This window comes from Ursus americanus, chromosome 3, assembly GCF_024610735.1.
Source record: "Ursus americanus isolate L20-20 chromosome 3, mUrsAme1.1.p, whole genome shotgun sequence".
NCBI lineage: Eukaryota > Metazoa > Chordata > Mammalia > Carnivora > Ursidae > Ursus > Ursus americanus.
In genome coordinates, this window is record NC_142129.1 from 975029 (window position 1) to 994396 (window position 19368).

The following is a 19368-nucleotide window of genomic DNA, read 5'->3' on the forward strand; positions in this document are numbered from 1 at the left end:
CCAGACCCTTCTGAGCACTCCTCAGCAGCCTTCTGGAGGCTTGGGACAAGGCAGAGTGGTAAAGGAAGATCTACCCTATGGGAAGCAGAAAGGTGGGTCCACAAATTGCTATTGGCTGTAAATCAGAGACCGCTCCCGTGCTCAGAACAGTGTCTGCAAAGCATAAAGCCATCCTCAGAGTCGCAGTAGGGCTTAGAGCCCAGCACTGCTGAAGAAAAGGCTTGATCCCACCCTCAACATAACTGTAGCCGGTAGTTACTGAGTCTGACTCTGCGACAAAACCAATGCCCATTTCAAGTACAGCTCGCACGAATTCAGCCCCACGATAGCAGGCCGACAGGAGGAGGACTTGCCATTTCCCAGCGATAAATATTCCTTCCTTCATTCTCTGTTACTCTTTATACAAAACCCAGCTTACAGTCCAGAACTGGGGGGCACCTGAAGGGACAAGAAGTTGTGACTCATGGTCAGAGAGGAAAGAGGCAATAGAAGAATAAGGAATACCCAAATGTGACTCAGGTGTTGTAATGATTAGAAAAGGATGCTTTAATAATGAAGTATATTAAAGGATTGGGTGGGAAAGGTGAAAAAACATAAATGAACAAATGGAAAACTGCAGCAGAGAGATGGAAACAATAAAAGAACACCAAATGGAAATGCTAGAATTGAAAGCAATAGGATCAGAAAAAAAGAATTCATTTGATGAGTTTAGGAACAGACCAGACATGTTAGAGGAAAGCACATGAAATTAGAAAGACATATGTAAGTTGAGAGTGAAAGTATGGAAGAGACATACAATGGAGATTCTAAATATCAGAAAGGCTCTGGGACTATGTTAATATTAATCAATGTACACTTCAAGACAAATAGCATTATCAGAGATAGAGCATATAAGAATGACTAAATGATCAATTCATTAAATGACATACAAATCTTTTTTATAAACCTAATGTCAGCACTTCAAGTACATAAAGCAAAAATATGAGAATACCAAAAAGAGAATTACATGAGTCCACAGTCATTTTTAGAGATTTTTAACTCCCCTCTCTCAAGAACTTCTTATACAAATGGGTAGAATATCATTAAGGGTATAGACGATTTGAATAATAGCATCAAGCAACTTAGCCTGATTGGTATTAATAGAACAATAGTATCTAAAAACTGCTGAATACACATTATTTTCAAGTGTACACAGAATATTCCCCAATATAGATCATGTCCTGGGCCATAAAATAAGCCAATAAATATCAAAAGATTAAAATCATACAAAGAAAGATAAAGGAAAAGAAAACTTCAGATCATTAGCCCTCAGAAATATAGAAGCAAAAATTTTAAACAAATTTTAGCAAATCAAAACCAATGTTATATAAAAAAGGATAATACAGATGATACAGGGAAATTGTCTACATTTGAAAATTATTGAGTATAACTGACCACATTAACAAGAAAGGAAAATATTACTCAGCCATCAGAAAGAACGATTACACAGCATTTGCAGCAACATGGACGGGACTGGAGGAGATTATGCTCAGCGAAATAAGTCAAGCAGAGAAAGACAATTATCATATGGTTTCACTCATTTATGGAGCATAAGAAATAGGAAGATTGGTAGGAGAAGGAAGGGAAGAATGAAGGGGGGGGCAAACAGAAGGGGGAATGAACCATGAGAGACTATAGACTCTGGGAAACAAACTGAGGGCTTCAGAGGGGAGGGGGCTGGGTGATTGGGATAGGCCGGTGATGGGTATTAAGGAGGACACATATTGCATGGAGCACTGGGTGTTATACACAACTAATGCATCATGGAACATTACATCAAAAACTAAGGATATACTGTATGGCGACTAACATATCATAATAAAAAATTATTATTAAAAAAAGGAAAACTATACAATAGTTGTAAAAGATGCAGAAAAAGCATTTGACAAATGTCATCATCAGTTCATGAAGGAAATCTACAACTAGCATCACACTGAATGAAGAAGGACTGAATGCTTTCTACTTAAAATCTGGAATTAGACAAGGAAGACTGCTCTTGCCTCTTCTGTTACTGGACAGTTTAGTCAATGCGATAAAGCAAGAAAAATAAAAGGCATCCAGATTACATGACTGCCTTTGCAGAAAATTTGGCAGAACCTACAAAAAAGCTACTGAAACTAATAAGTGAGCATGGCAACGCCACAGAATGCAAAGTAAATATACAAAAATCCATTGTATTTCTATAAACTAACTACAAACAATTAGATGAAGTCATTTATGGTAGCACTGAGATTACGAAACAATTAGAGAGAAAGGTAACAGAATATGTGTAAGGCTTTGTACCCTGAGAATTAAAAAAACATTGATGAGAGTAACTAGAGAAAGTCTAAATTAATGGAGATGTGATTGTGTGTCAGAAGGCTTAATAGTGTTGAGGTCCCCCAAACTGATGTAAAACTGTGACACCAAAAGTGCAGTCCAGAAGAGAAGAATTCATAAATTGGACTCCATAAAAATAAAAAATTCTCTTCTTTGAAAGATCCTGATAAGAGAATTAAAAGACAAGTCACAGCCTGGGGAAAAAAAATTTGCAAATAATACACTTGAAAAAGTACTTTTCTCTACGATGTGTAAAGAGCTCTCAAAACTCATTAAAATGAAAAAGAGGAGGCAAGTAAAGAATTGAGCAAAAGATTTGAAAAGACACTTCACCAAAGAAGATAAATGGTGGCAAATAAACTCAGGTGAAATGTTCAACATTGTTCATCAGGGAAATAAAATGAAACCACAAGGAGCTGCCATCTCACACCTACTAGAATGACTGAAATCTAAAAGACGCCCACACTATGTGTTGGCAAGGGGGTGGAGAAATGGAACTCTCACCCACTGCTGGTGGGAATACGCCCACTCTGTGATCCAGCCATCACACTCCTGTCCAAGATCCATCAGAGCTTTGTCCATTCGAAGACTGTACGTTAATATTCATGGCAGCCGCAATAGTAATTCCCACCAACTGGAAAAGCTCAGATGCCTGTCAACAAGTGAATAAAGAAGCACGTGGACTGCTACCCAGCAAGAGGTGAATGAATTATTGATGCACGCGGATGACTTTCCAGATCATTGTGCTGACGGACAGAAAGAAAGTGCACACTGTTATAGTTTTACTTACACAAAGTGTGAGAAATACAAAGTAGTGTATGAGCGATGGAAAGGAAATCAGTGATTGCCTGAGGGGGTGAGAGTGGGAAGCAGGGAGAAAGAAGTGTTAAAAAGGGGACAAGCACACTTTCTGGACAAGAGTTGTGTTCATTGCTTTAACTCTGGTGATGGTTTTCGTAGGTGTATAGTTGTGTCAAAACCAACGTGCGCTGTTTATTGCGTGTCGTTATACCTTAATCAAGATGGAAAAGAAAAACAGATGAGCAAGCCAACGCAAAATATGTGAGAGTTTTGAACAGACACTTGATCAAAAAAAAAGACATATAAATGGCCAATAAGGACATTAAGGGGCCAAAATCATTATTCATTGGGGGAAATACAGCATAACACCGTAAAGAACGGCTACTTCCTGTCCACTAGACTGGCTACAATAAGAAAAAGTAACTGCGATACCAACTCTTGGTGAGAATGTGAAGCAATTAGTGGAAACATGAACTGTTCCAGCCACGGAGTGGGCAATTTCTTGACAGTTGACCATTCGTCTGTCTTGTGACACATTAGAGAAAGGCCCGGTGTGTTCACAAGAAGACTTCACGCGGCTGTTCATGGCAGCCGTCTGCCCAGAAACCAGCCAGGCGTCCTCCGTTTCTGAAGAGATGCCACCTTAGGAAATCCAATGTGAGGGCTGAAGGTTCCCCCTGCCGTCTACTTAGCGGTGCTGCTGGGAACAGCGTGTGCGAAGGTGCGGAGCTGTGAGGACCATGGCTACAGCCTTGTGTCTCAGCCACACCCATGATGTTCATTTGACTTACAAGTTGCCTTCTCATGCTGTTATTTCTACTGGCCTTCAGTGGGAAGCTGGGATCTCATGGTAGAGCTGTTCTCACGGTTTGTGCCTCGTATGTAGGAAGGGATTAATCATAGTTACTCTGAGTACCAGCCCCCATTCCCTGCTTGTAAAGTCCTACCTGGGGAAGCAGGCCACCCCACTTGCAGAGAGCCTGAGGCCCTAGTCGGCTCAGAACTGAGCTCTGTGGGCAAACCAGCCTACCTGTCATTTAAGTGTTCATCTGCTTACCCAGCAGGTGGAACGTCTGAGGTGTGACACTCGTGGGGCTGGGGATCAATGTGTGACCTCACGCGGTGTGATCACACATGCACCATCTCTCCCAGACCCATGTTTCTGCCTTCATCCTGCTGGACCTCGGGCCAGATCCTGCAGCTACAGGGCAGGGCAGCCGGCCCTGCCCTCCCACAGCTGACTTGCTGGGAGGAGAGATGGTTGTATAAACACAGGAAGCCACAAAGAAGCTTTGTGAGAAGTCCTTATTTCTTGTTTTTCTTTTTCTTTTTATTTAAATTCAGTTAGCCAAGGGATCGTACATCATTGGCTTTGACGTAATGTTCAATGATTCATTAGTTCAGCATAACACCCAGTCTCATCACATCATGTCTTGTTTTTCTTTAGTGCTGAATCGTGTGGGCAGAAGACATTGTGTTTTTTATCTTTATTTTTGATCTAACTTCTCATGTCACCGTGTATGAAAAGCTGCTTGGGCATTCTTTGACAGTTGTCCACTTCTCCCATCTGGACTCTTCGGAGCTGATTGGACAGACAGAAAAGAAGCCACAGCCTTGTTACATCAGGCTGGATTGTCCTTTCTGTAGACTCGTGCTGTACGAGGATGAGAAGTTCCCGGGGACCTTTAGTGGTTTACGGAGAGGGAGACTGAGGCTGAAAAGGTGGAGTGAAACTTCACTGGTGGTAGAGCTGAAGTCAGAACCCTGAATTCTTGTCCAACGTTTTCACATTTGCTTTTAAGCCAAAAACATCTTCACCAAGAGTGAAACTTCACTGGTGGTAGAGCTGAAGTCAGAACCCTGAATTCTTGTCCAACGTTTTCACATTTGCTTTTAAGCCAAAAACATCTTCACCAAGAGTGAAACTTCACTGGTGGTAGAGCTGAAGTCAGAACCCTGAATTCTTGTCCAACGTTTTCACATTTGCTTTTAAGCCAAAAACATCTTCACCAAGAGTGAAACTTCACTGGTGGTAGAGCTGAAGTCAGAACCCTGAATTCTTGTCCAACGTTTTCACATTTGCTTTTAAGCCAAAAACATCTTCACCAAGAGTGAAACTTCACTGGTGGTAGAGCTGAAGTCAGAACCCTGAATTCTTGTCCAACGTTTTCACATTTGCTTTTAAGCCAAAAACATCTTCACCAAGAGTGAAACTTCACTGGTGGTAGAGCTGAAGTCAGAACCCTGAATTCTTGTCCAACGTTTTCACATTTGCTTTTAAGCCAAAAACATCTTCACCAAGAGTGAAACTTCACTGGTGGTAGAGCTGAAGTCAGAACCCTGAATTCTTGTCCAACGTTTTCACATTTGCTTTTAAGCCAAAAACATCTTCACCAAGAGTGAAACTTCACTGGTGGTAGAGCTGAAGTCAGAACCCTGAATTCTTGTCCAACGTTTTCACATTTGCTTTTAAGCCAAAAACATCTTCACCAAGAGTGAAACTTCACTGGTGGTAGAGCTGAAGTCAGAACCCTGAATTCTTGTCCAACGTTTTCACATTTGCTTTTAAGCCAAAAACATCTTCACCAAGAGTGAAACTTCACTGGTGGTAGAGCTGAAGTCAGAACGCTGAATTCTTGTCCAACGTTTTCACATTTGCTTTTAAGCCAAAAACATCTTCACCAAGAGTGAAACTTCACTGGTGGTAGAGCTGAAGTCAGAACCCTGAATTCTTGTCCAACGTTTTCACATTTGCTTTTAAGCCAAAAACATCTTCACCAAGAGTGAAACTTCACTGGTGGTAGAGCTGAAGTCAGAACCCTGAATTCTTGTCCAACGTTTTCACATTTGCTTTTAAGCCAAAAACATCTTCACCAAGAGTGAAACTTCACTGGTGGTAGAGCTGAAGTCAGAACCCTGAATTCTTGTCCAACGTTTTCACATTAGTTTTTAAGCCAAAAACATCTTCACCAAGTTTCCTCCTCCAAACTCTGTCGCTTTCCTCCAGACAGACTGCTGGGCGAGCCTGCTTCTTTCTGTCGTGCAGCCTGAAGCCAGATGCACGGGGCTGCGTCCAAGCCCTGGTCCTCACCTGCCAGAAAGTCGGCTTTGTATCTCTAAAATTCTGTAGTTTTTTTGTACACCATAGGTTTCTTGAGAGGATCAAAAAGAATTAAAACATAGAAAACCAAAGAACAGCCTGGTACCAGCATTCAGGAAACAGGACCCACTTTGTGCTGGTTTTCGTAGTCAGTGGCCTCTAACTCCATGCTTCATGCTTCTCCGAGGAGGGTAGAAAAATGGATTGCAACCCTCTGCTTCAGTCCATTCCTTTTAACCTGTTACTTGCTGGGTCTGAGGCTGTAGGTGCAGATGCTGGAAAGGACAAGATGCAAACCAGGACAGCAGGTGAAGCAGAAACGACAGGAGGAAGAGCTAACGTGGGTGGGGTAGAGCGGAGGAGCAGTGGTGCTGGCTTCAAGCCATCGGTGGTGTCTAGAACCATTCCAAGTGAGCGTAACCCAGCATCATTGCAGATATCCATAATTTAAAATCCACAGCTCGTATTCCTGTCAACTTTCTGCAAAATTCGTTGATCCCGAGTTTAGAACTTAACATCTCTTCAACCACATAGAATTTGTGAACTCTGTAAAAAGTGTTTGGGGACTGATTTTTCTAACTGAAAGCTCTAGGTCTCAGCTGCAGACAAAGATAGACCAGTGTGAAGCTCCCCTAAAGGCAAACATTTCTTTTGTCCTGGCAACAATGCTCAGGAAGAATGACACCTCCAATTCATTCCCTGCACATGCGGCAGGCTGGCTGCTTGGAGCCTGAGCACCTTGGCAGGATAGCCTTCTCTCTGTGTTGGGAGGGAGAGAAGGGAGGATAGGTAAGGAGGGAGAGAGAGGGAGAGAGAAGAAGGGCAGGAGAGAGAGGGAGGGAGGGAAGAAAGGGAGAGGGAGAGAAGAAGGGGGTAGAGAGGGAGGGAGGGAAGTGGGGGGAGGGACTGAGGAAAAGGGAAGGAGAGGAAGAGGGGTAGAGAGGGATAGAGAAAGAAACAGAGACACAGACAGAGGGAGAGACTTAACAATGCGCCGGAATCCTCCTCTATGTCCTGAGCGCAGAAATCCCTTCCCTACATTAATGAATTGGAGGTGGAGGGTTCCTGAGACCCCCTTATGGGGATCCCAAATCTTGCCACCTCCAGTGGCATTGTGGGGTCACCTCCTTGGGAAGCCTGTCGACAGCCCCACTGCTGTACACTTGGTCACCAGCAGCAAGCAGTCGTGATCAGTGTGCTCGTCAGTGCCGCCTTCAGGCTGTGAGACAAACGGGAGAAGATGTTCTGTGGTCAGAAGTAGCCCAGTTTGAGTTTCCTCGTTTGTGTTGGGTCCTTGGCGTGAGAGAATACCTGGTAAGGATTAGTGGCCAGTGTATTGACATGAGACTCAGCCCCTCAGTGTTTGCTTGCGTGGGGGACTCCGAGGGCCTCTAGGCCTTCCTGGCCGTCTGAATCCATCACTGTGCGGTCTGGGAGTGGAGTGGGTGGATTTCCACGAGAGGAAGGAAGCCAGACTTTTCGCTCTGGGCCCCTGGTCCTGGCGAAGCTGGTGGGAAGGGGAGCTTCTGTGCCCGTTTGATGGTTGGGCAGACCTGCGCGTGGTGGCTCTAGGATGTGTGTCAGCTGGCTCCAGGCAACTGCTCTGAGCTCCTCTTCCTTCCACCTCTTTAAAAATACACTTTCACTAGGAGTTACACAGTCTAGGACCTGGCTCCCATCTCCTTCCGCAGTTCGTCTCGGGTCCGCGTTTGAGACCCCCTTCCCCACAGAACGTAGTGCAGAGCTTGGCACCGCTGGGGCTCGTGGTGCTGCTGGGGGTGGAGACGGTGGGGGTCGTGCTTCCACAGGAGATGCTGCTGCTGCCCCCGTTTACCAGACGCCTCCTCTGAGCCACGTGCGGAGCACTTCTACCTCCTTTTCACTCTCCCTAATCCTCGTCCCTGCTTTAAGGAAAAAAAGGAAGTATTTTCCTAGTTCTGAAGGTAGTGAGAGGGGAGCTCGAAGCCACGCAGGCTGCACAGAGCTGCGCCGACAGGATCAGGCCAGTCTCCCCAGAGAGCCGTCTTCCCCCTTGGTTTTATTAACAGCGCGGAAGGTGTGGGCGAGCGCATTCTGCTCCTCCTCACGTGGCGACACTGTGGGCTCAGGAATATGCCTGGAGGGACATGATTTCAGCGTAAAGTTCAGCAAACTTTGGTGGCAGTTCTCAGATGCTTCATACGAACTGTACCGTATCAAGGAAGCTCCAACCGGATTTCTGTAATGAATGGTATGAGGACTTAATGTACCAGAAGTGGCCATACCAGGTGCTGGAAACTGGCAAATTTGTGTACTTTTAGGTTGCTAATTTCCAGATTTGGGCAACTACAGTCCTAAAAATTATTCAGCATTATTGTAGGGAACCTGACATCATAGGTTTGTTGAATTCAGGCTTAAACCCTCAGACTGGGGTGCAGCTTCTGCTCAGGTCATCTGTGGACTTCCTGTGCTTTAAAGAAAAGGAAGGTCTAAGAAGGTGAGGTATGTAATGGTAGTAAAAACGGTAGGAGCGGTTGCACTGACTCTCCATGTCACTCACTGTGCCTGCTGATAATACCCCTTTCCACAGACGACTTAGAGGTTAAATAACTCACCAGAGCAAAGCTCGCCGGGCTGGTGAGACCAGAGGTGGGATTCCAACCCAGGCAGCCTTGCCCCAGAATCCAGCCCCAACTCCCGGCTCTGTCCTTCAAGACTTGGTGCCACAAACAGGAAGCTGCCACGAGAATACTCGTATTGCTGGTCTCCCAACTCCCAGGGCTCCGAGTTGTTGGCTGGACCACAGTGAGCTCCCCTGAGGACACCATTGTGCTGCCCGTCATTTACAGAGGACCTGGGATGACTTGTAAACCCCGATGTTTTTCTATTATTTCTCCAGTTTACCTACTGAAATGTTATTTTTTCCTCTTCCCCTTAATTTGGTTCACAGGTAAACAGACCCAGAATAGATTGTTCGCCCCCGTCTACTGCACAGACTCTGTTCGGTCTGCCCTGTGTTCAGCCTAGCTTGTCCTTTACTGGAGCTTTCCAGTTCAACTATAACTAAAGGCCCTTTGAGGAGAAGCTCTAGGTTAGGTACATTCGTAGCAAAGAGAGGAGCAATGCTTGTGGGCACGTTAATGAGGCATTTGGATGCTGTCCACAGCCCCCAGCACTGTGACCTGCCCAGGTGTTCAGAGACAGCCTTTCAGAACAGTTCAGGCTGAGCTTAAGATTGACACTTACACCCAATTTGTGGGAAACTGCTGCAGGGACTATTGGTGTGCTAACATTTTATTTTTCTCTCCCTTTCTCTAATGAATCTTACTTTTTTCTAAAGGAAAAACCGTTGGTTTCAGCCAGTACTTGGACAACATTAAACAATTTGGATGACAGCTAAACTGACATCATTTTAGGAATAAAAACAATCTTAGAGATAATGTCCAGTCTCCTTCTTTCACAGAAAATTGAGTCTGAAAAGGTCAATGCATTTACCCAAGTTCATATGTGAGAACAATAACTAGAACTGTATCAACCTTAGTTTTCTGATTTCTAACTTGCTACACCAAAATCTATCCTGGAAGGCTGAACCCAAATATTTTTGAAAATAGCCAGACTTGGAGTCTGAACCACTTGTCTTAAGTTCAGTGATGGCTGCACATCTTAATTAGACACCAAGGTCTACTCCCCATTGACTCAACATTGATCTTGTGCCCCAAGCAAGGTACGTTTAGAAAGTATGAATGGGCAAGATCTAAACAATTTGTGGTTCGTGGACCCATTCCACACCATGAAGGGAGCTCTGAATAAGCCTCCAGGACAGCTTTAACTTTTCTGAGAATCTCCATGTTGGAAATTTCTGTGTTTGTCCATGAAATTTTGATGATCCCACAGTCAGAAGTAGAACATTGAACTTTCTAACATTTTTATAGCTGTTCCAGAGTGGAGGACAACTGGGCCTTGATTTGTCTAGGGGCAAAACAGTCTGATGGGAATGCGTCCTCCTGGGAAAATCGACTGAGCAAGTGAGGAGGACATACAGGTGGAGGTGCAATGAGGGGTCATGCTGGCCAGGTGGTGGACTTGGTGTTACATATAATGGTTAAAAGAGTGACCTGGCAGGTTTGCTATTACAGAATATTGCTGTTAAAGGAAGAGGAGATAAGAATGATTTCAGTAGTTGGTAAAGAAAGGAGTTGGAGTGAAATGAAGACTGGAAGATGGAGCGGTAGGTGCTTCTACTGAAGGAGAGAGTCAGTCACGGATGGAGAGCTCCTTTTGCCGCAACAGTGAACCCCAGTGCAGGTGCCGGAATTGGGGAGACATTTCTCCACAGAAGACAAGAAGCCCATAAAGAGATCTCAGCATCATTGACCAGCAGGGAAATGCAAATCAAAGCCTCAGTGAGCTGCCACTTGACACCCACTAGATGGCTGTACGGGAACAGATGGCTAATAACAAGCACTGGCGAGGAGGAAGAGAAACTGGAGTCCTCACACCTGGCTGGTGGGAGCGCAAAATGGCGCAGCCGTGTTGGAAAACATCCTGGCCGCTCCCGACAAGTCACGGGTAGAGCTAGCATACGAGCCGGCAATTTCACTTCCAGGTGTGAACCCAAGAGGATTGGAAACATATGTCTCCAAGAAGCTTGTCGGTGAATGTTCATAGCAGTATAATGGCCCCCAATGTCCACCGACTGATAAACAAAATGTGGGATCCCTTTAAAATGAGATGTTTCAGCGGTAGGAGGGAATGCAGCCCTGCTGGGTGCCGCGGCCAGGATGCACCTGGAACACAGGGCGCTCTGTGCAAGAAGCCAGGCACGGAAGGCCACATGGTGTGCGATTCCACTGATAGGACCTGTCAAAACAGACGACCCTAGGGCTGGGGGTAGGGGGATGAGTACGAGGTTCCTTTAGGGGTGATCAAAACGTGCTGGAATTAAAGATGGTGGTGACGTTCACACTACTCTAGACATACTGAAAACACCGAGTCGGGTGTATTTTGTGGTGTGTGAATTATATCTCCATAAAGCTGCTGTTAGAAAAACCAATGCAAGATGAACACGGACCATATTGTTTGGTCTGTCAGTGCGGGAAAATTCGGGTGTGCATTTCAGAGCTGTCGGGGCTATGTGGTGCCTTGAGCATTGAGATCAAATGTCCTTTCCAGTGGCTGATGTGGAGGCTCACCTGCTGTGTTTGATCCTCGGCCCCTGCAGGGTGAGGACCCCCGTGCCGACGGCGTGCTGACCTTCATGGCACAGACATCCGCTCTGACCTACGCTCCTGGGCCCCGGGCCGACCATCCCGGGGGCCGCCCTTTGCGGACCCACAGCCGGCTGCAGCCTGACGAGCTCAGCCCCAAGGTGGACGGCGGTGCCGACAGGCAGAGCCTGGTTGCTGCGCTGGGTGCCTCTACGGCTCGGAAGCCCCCAGCGCCCCACGGGGAGGGTGACCCAGGGCCTCGAAACCCGCTGCGGGCGCCCTGGAAAACAGCAAGAATACTTTCGGCCCCAGAGGCCCTCCGGAAATGGCCTTCACCTCCAGGAGACCTTGAGGACCCCCCGGCCTTGGATGATGGTAAGGCAGCCTCCTCCAATCCCCTGTGTTTCTGTTGTTTCTGTCTTTCCGGCACCTGCCCAGGGCCAGCTCTTTGCACTCTGCCTGTCCCGTGAATGGCTTGTAAACCTCTGTGCTGCCCCGGGTCACTTCCACAGCTGGTGCGGTGTGAGGAAGGGCCTTCAGCACTCTCCTGGCCCTCTGCTGCTGTCGGAGAGAAGGTGGTCGTGGTCAGGCCCAGCAGAAAAGGGCCCTTCTGGGGGTGGCGGAAGCTGAGGGTGTGTGGGCTGTGGCCCTGTAGTGTCCGTCACATTACCTCACTGAGGAAGGCACTGAAACAGGTTGGGGAACATGACCAGGTCTGGCCCCCAAACCATGTTGGCCACAAAACGTTTTGGGAAATGGAACATGAGGGCTTTTGGATTCGGCGTATGTCGCCCCTCAGCACTCCTTATGGTCAAACCCGTGGCCACCTCACGTAGTTATGGTTATTTGCTGTCCACAAAAGAGCCCCGTGTGAAGCTAAGGCCACCCAAATGCAGTGAGGTCACGTGCGGCCTTCGGAGTGACTGGCTTTCCGCGCTGCTCCTTCAGGGCTCTCCCGCGGGTCTTGCCCCTGCTGTGCCGCCCCAAGGAGAAGGGGTATTGACTGGGCCCTACTCCCCTGTAAGGAGCAGGGGCTCTAGTATGCTGATCTTCTAAGACCATAAAGTATCAAGTGAGACTCTGATAAAACACGACTTCTTCTTTGAAGATGTACAAATAATAAAATTGAGCAGATAGCAGGATTTCTGAAACAATGGACCAAGAATCACATTAACATCAGCAGTCTATTTTCTGTAAGTGACGCCTTAATTGGATTTGCTCTGACAGTCTTCTTTCCTACATATTGCTGCTTTTCAGCGAATAGGTCTCTTGTTCTCTCTCTCTCCGTCCACAAAGTCATTATGGCACCTTCCACATTGAAGGAAAGCAAAGTTATAATTAGAGGGAGGCATGTGTGGCCGTTACTAACGCTTTCTTCTCGTTCTTGTCTTGGGAGAGAAAGCAGACTGTGCACTTGCCTACGGGTCATTTACCTGTCAACACACCATCGTACGACTGGAACTCCTCCACGGACGCTGCTGCCTGTGGTAGCTCCTCTCCCTCCCCTGCTCTAAGCCGTGCACTGCTCTGAGAACTCCGTTTCGCGGCCCTGCTGCCTTCTAGCTCCTGTAATTACCAGGCTCTATCAGAGGGCCGTGTCTGCTGATTTGGCTCTCGTAGTGTCCGTCCATTTCCCATCTTCCTTGGCTCAGCATCCCCTGACACCTCTGCTGTAAACACACCATGGAGGTCACCCCCGCCGTCCAGTGGCCAAGCCTGGGGCTCTGCTCAGCCTTGCAGGCCCTCTCCGTGGTGCTGACCGCCCCATGTGCTTTTGTGCTCCAGGTTATGCAATGGGGGCTGTCTGCTTCTCTCTGTAACCACCCCTTCTGTGTCTCCTTTCTCCTCTCCCACGACTTAAAAAAAAAAAAATCCCACTTATCAATGACTTCTGTCCTAGTTATTGGAAATAGGAAGCCCCTACCAAAGGAATGTAAATCCTTTGGAGAGCCAGGTGTGTTCACAGAACGTGGTGCACTTCAGGTGTCTGCTACGGCTCAGGAGCGTCCTGCCTCCCCTGTAGGGGGTGCCTCCCATTCTTCTTCTTTTTTTTTTTTAATGATTTTTTATTATATTATGTTAGTCACCATACAGTACATCCCCGGTTTCCGATATAAAGTTCGATGATTCATTAGTTGCGTGTAACACCCAGTGCACCATGCAATACGTGCCCTCCTTACTACCCATCACCGGTCTATCCCATTCCCCCACCCCCCTCCCCTCTGAGGCCCTCAGTTTGTTTCTCAGAGTCCATAGTCTCTCATGTTTCATTCCCCCTTCTGATTACCCCCCTTTCTTTATCCCTTTCTTCCCCTACCGATCTTTCTAGTTCTTATGTTCCATAGATGAGAAAAATCATATGATAGTTGTCTTTCTCGGCTTGACTTATTTCACTTAGCATTATCTCCTCCAGTGCCGTCCATGTTGCAGCAAATGTTGAGAACTCGTTCTTTCTGATAGCTGAGTAATATTCCATTGTATATATGGACCACAACTTCTTAATCCAGTCATCTGTTGAAGGGCATCTCGGCTCCTTCCACGATTTAGCTATTGTGGACAATGCTGCTATGAACATTGGGGTGCATATGGCCCTTCTCTTCACTACGTCTGTATCTTTGGGGTAAATACCCAGTAGTGCAATGGCTGGATCATAGGGTAGCTCAATTTTTAACTTTTTAAGTTTTCCAGATGGCTGTACCAACTTGCATTCCCAGCAACAATGTAGGAGGGATCCCCTTTCTCCACATCCTCTCCAACAATTGTTGTTTCTTGCCTTGTCTATTTTTGCCATTCTAACTGGCGTAAGGTGGTATCTCAGTGTTGTTTTGATTTGAATTTCCCTGATGGCTAATGATTTTGACATTTTTTCATGTGTCTGTTAGCCATTTGTATGTCTTCATTGGAAAAGTGTCTGTTCATATCTTCTGCCCATTTTTTGATTTATTTGTTTCTCGTGTATTGAGTTTGAGAAGTTCTTTGTAGATCTTGGATACCAGTCTTTTATCTGTAGGGTCATTTGCAAATATATTCTTCTTGATGTCCCTTGCGGTGTGGTCTTTGGGAACATCCTCTTTGAAAATGCTCTTCACTCTCCAGTGACCCTTATTAACTGCATAATTTGGTTGGCATTTTTTTCTGTGCTAACTTGCGATGTTGGTATCTTTTTATATCTACTATCTTCCAGCTACAATTTATGCTTTAAAAAGAAACATGTAGAATGTCAACCACAAAATAGAGGACAGTAAGATGAACCTTGTGCATTGCATCGTGGGGCTCCAGCAAGAAGCATCTCCTGGTCTTTGCTGATACTCTGTGCACCTGCCTCCTCCCCATCCTCAGAGGGTTCCGTCTGTCTGTATCTCAGTACCTTATCACTGGGAGATGAGAACGCTTGTATAACCCTAACCACACAGTTTCACCATACATGAAAATTAATAGTAATGTCTTAATATCATTATCTAATCAGTGTTCACATTTCTTAGTGGTCACAAATTTTCTTTACAGTTTTTTTTTTTTTTTTTTTTTTGAAGCAGGATCCAAAGAAGAGCATTTGAAGTGGTGGGTCTGTCTGTTTAAACTTGCAGAAGTGTTCTCCCCCTCCTTCTTCCTTTCCTCACAACATTAAAAAAAAAAACAAATTCACTTATCTTGTCGCGGTTTTCACATTCTGGATTTTGCTGATTGCCTCCCAAAGATAACATGTACCTTGTTCCTTTGCTTTGCACTCTCTGTAAACCTGGAGCTATAGGAGCCAGCCCAGAGATTTGACCGCGGTGTTCACTGCTCAGCAAGAAGGCTCAGAGGCGCTGACAACGTGCCCTTGTGTGCAGAGGACACGGTCTTGCTGTGTGTTGTTTTAGCATCAGCAGCCGAGGGCCACTCAGCCTCGCTGGCCGACTTCGGCTTGGCTGTTTGAAATGCTTGATCTCTCAACAAGATGAGCTGGTACCCCACACCAAAGGAGACACTAATGGCACCTTGCACCTTCCCCAGAACACATCTCACAGTGTGCAGTGCATGTTTGTGCAATTGTTGTGCAAATGCTTCTCTCCCCTTGTAGAACATCAACTTAGGAAGATAGGGCACCACTCCCTGTCCCTGTCTGCATCCCAGCACCCAGTGCATGCCTGCCAAAGCGTTTGCTGAGTGAATGAACCAGTGGATTCATCCACATAAATGGTCTCATTTGATTTTCATATCACCCTTAAAACACAGGATTATTTTCAATTTCACTTTGCTGGCGAGGAAGCTGCAGATCAGAGGCTAAATGGTGGCACTCCTCCCACAGTCAGATCACTGAAGACAGAGTTGGGTCACCCTAACAGATCACTGAAGATCGAGTCGGGTCACCCCGACATCAGGTCACTGAAGACAGAGTTGGGTTACCCCCATGTCAGGTCACTGAGGACTGAATTAGATCAACTTAAAGTCAGGTCACCGAAGATAGAGTCAGGTCGCCCTGACATCAGGTCACTGAAGACAGAGTTGGGTCACCCTGACATCAGGTCACTGAAGACAGAGTCGGGTCACCCTGACATCAGGTCACTGAAGACAGAGTTGGGTCATCCCCATGTCAGGCCACCAAAGACTGAATTAGATCACCTTAAAGTCAGGTCATTGAAGACGGAGTTAGGGCTCCTAAGAAGCAACTGTATAAAATTTATATTTGAACTGAATTTACTTTGTTACTCTGGCTAATTGCTCCTGGACTCTAAAGCTTTAAATAACCTTTCAGCAGGCAAAGTTTAGCTCTCTCTCTTTATTGTGTGCAAAAGTGTGTGCCTCGCCTCTAGGCCAGCAGAGTAGCAAAGATCCCTGGGGTTGGGGTGTCGCCAGTGTAGGAGGGGTAAAGATTTCTCTTCTTACATTTTAATGAAAAAGAATGAGAAAAGACCAACTTTCCTCTAAATTTGCAGTTGAGGGGCTTCCTGAAAATAACTCTTCGACTCAGTGCACTACTGGGATTTAATTGGTGTTCATTAAGAGCAGACACCCAGGTGGGCCATTTCACGCCACTGCCTGGAGAACTGCCATGGCATTTAGCTATGCCACCTGCGGCCCCTGTGGAAAGTGCGCCGTGAGCACAGAATCTCTATGTGCAGTCCTCTGCATAAACCCGATTTCATCTTGGAAGCAACAGGAAGCAAGTCAAAGGGAGGTCCGGAGGGCTGGTGTGCTGTGACGTCTCAGGATGGTACAGCCTGGACAGCGGGATATCCCAGACGCCCAGTGTGCTGCTACCTGGAAGGGGGACCCTGTGGTAGTGCAGAGGGCCCGGAGCTCCCGTGTGACACAGCAAAGGCGCTGCCCTTCTGCAGCACGGTCGAGTCTGACATGGGACACTGAGTTCTGGTTTCACATGCAACCACAGGAAGACCCAGCCATACTCACCCCCAGAGAAGTGGTAAAGAAGTTGGCTTAAGGGTATGGCAAATACACATTTGGAGAAAACTTATAGAAAAGAGACCCTCTTCTTCATTTATTATTTATACCTGCCTTCTTTTAAAACGCTTTAAGGCAGTGCGTGAAACAGGATCATGGAAAGGACAGGCGGCACATGGCCATGCTTCAGTGTGGCATAAGCTTGGCCGCATCCTGCCTCTCTGGTTTAAGGGGCAGTGCCTGGGCGCTACCCACGTGGAAACTCCTCCAGAGAATGTCATTCTGTAATTTCTATAATCAGTGTGCTGTGGGAATCGATTTGTGAAAGATTATTTGTTGTGCTTTTTACCAATTATAAAATAATAAATGGTTACTATGCAAAGCTTGAATAATAGGTACGTAGAAAGAAGACAAAAGTCACTCAGTCTTACCTCCCGAGGCGAGCGCTGTCCATGCTTGACCTGCACGTGCTCTCGACCTCTCTGTGTGTCTGAGGCCTCGTCTGAGCAAGGCCATCTCATGGTGTGCTCTTCTGGTCCCTTTTGTGTGTTCTCCAGCCCTAGTTCTTCCTCCAACTGGAGATTAAACCTCAGGCAAGTCCTGGGAACTCTGGTCATTCTTACATAATGACAAGTTCCATGTCCACTTTTTACATTTACATTGTTAGAACTTGTGGTGAAGCACATGTGACCTAAACTTGACCATCTTCACCATTTTACGTGTACGGTTCAGCCGCATGAAGGATATTCACATCGTTGTACAGCTGTCACCACCATCTGTCCCCAGAACATTTCTTCACCCCGGACTGAGACTCTGTCCCCATAAACGCTAACTCTCCTTCTCGCTCCCCCAGCCCCTGGCATCCACCCTCTACCTTCTGTTTCTATGGGTTGGATGACTCTAGGGACCTCACAGAAGTGGAATCACACAGTATTTGTTCTTTTGTGACAGTTCTATCTCACTTAGTGTAATGTCCTCAGGGTTCTTCCATGTTGCAGCAGGTGTAAGAATTTCCTTCCTTTTTAAGGCTGAGTGAAATTCTGTTGTATGGATAACACTACACTTTGTCCATCTGTTGGTGGACTCTTGGGCTGCTTCTACCTTTTGGCTATTGTGAATGCTGCTGCTATGATATATTTAAATTTCTAAATTTACTTTTGCATTATAAAATTATGATTTTAGAAAGATCCAAATAGAACAGCGTATACAAAGGGAAATCTGAAGTTTCCTTGTTCTGTGACTGCTCCATGCTCAGAAGTAAACTGCCACACCGTCTGTGTGTCCTTCAGATTTCCCACCCAAAACCGGTGATCCGTACATGCACCCATACGTCTGTGTTTTTATAGATGGGATCCTAGTGTTGAAAGATATTTTGGATAGTTTGGATGTCCCTCTGTGTCAGTATCTCTGGACCCGCCTCCTTGCTGGAAGATGCAGTGTCCTTCATATCACTGCACCATTGTCCAGTAAATGAGCTTGGAGCATGCTATCTCCTTGCATATATTGTTAGCACTTTGCTGCATCATTAAATGCATTTCCATTACATTTTTTATGGAGGCATAAGAGTCTATATATGTATGTACCATAATACATTTAAATCAGTTCTCTATCTATGCAGTTGACCCTTGAACAATGTGGGGATTAGGGGTGCCAGCCCTCTGAGTGGTTGAAAATCTGCACATAACTTTTGACACCCCAAAACCTTAACTACTAAGAGCTTACTGTTGAATGGAAGTCTTAACTGATAACATAAACAGTTGATTAACACATATTTTGCATGTTCTGTGTATTACATACTATATTTTTACAATAAAGTAAGCTAGAAAAGAGGAAATGTTATTTAAGAAGACCATAAGGAAGAGAAAATATATTTACAGTACTCTGTCCTATAAAAATCCGTGGATAAGTGGACCTGCACAGTTCTAAGCTGCATTGTTCAAGGGTCAACTGCATATCTATTAAAATATATATTGTTTGTTGATCTTTGCTCTTCACGTAATACCATGATGAACATCCTTATGCCTGAATCTTTTCAGACCACAGAACCTTCATTATAGTTTTCTCCAGGCTTAGTGGTCACTGAGTTTTAAGGAAGCCTAAAGTCTCTCTTTTCCCTTTTTTTTTAAGACTATTTTTAGAACAATTTTAGGTTCACAGCAAAATTAAGTGGAATGTATAGAGATTTCCCATATACCTTCTGTCCTCACACATGCAGAGACTCCCCCATAAACAACATCTCCCACCAGAGTATTAAATTTGTTACAGCTGAAGAGCCAACATTGACACATCATTGTCACCATAGTTTCGGGTTTAGTCAGGGTTCATTCTTGGTGTTTTACATTCTGTGGGTTTGGACACATGTACGCTGACATGTATCTATCATGATAGGATCATACAAAGTATTTACACTGCTCTAAAAGTCCTTTGTGCTCCCCTACTTACCCCTCCCCCTCCCAATCCTCCAACCACTCATCTTTTTTCTGTCTCCATAGTTTTGCCTTTTCCAGAATGTCTTAGAGTTGGGATCACACAGTGTGTAGT

The 19368-nt window shown here is 45.7% G+C and overlaps 1 protein-coding gene across 1 annotated transcript in view; it reads left to right on the forward strand.

Annotated features, from left to right (window-relative positions):
- The window catches only part of PTPRN2 (protein tyrosine phosphatase receptor type N2), an 842052-nt gene that overhangs the window by 323942 nt on the left and 498742 nt on the right, over positions 1-19368 (forward strand). Inside the window, exon 7 of the mRNA XM_087860611.1 lies at positions 11460-11820. Coding sequence (XP_087716737.1) covers positions 11460-11820 — 361 coding nt within the window. The remainder of the gene's footprint in view (positions 1-11459; positions 11821-19368) is intronic.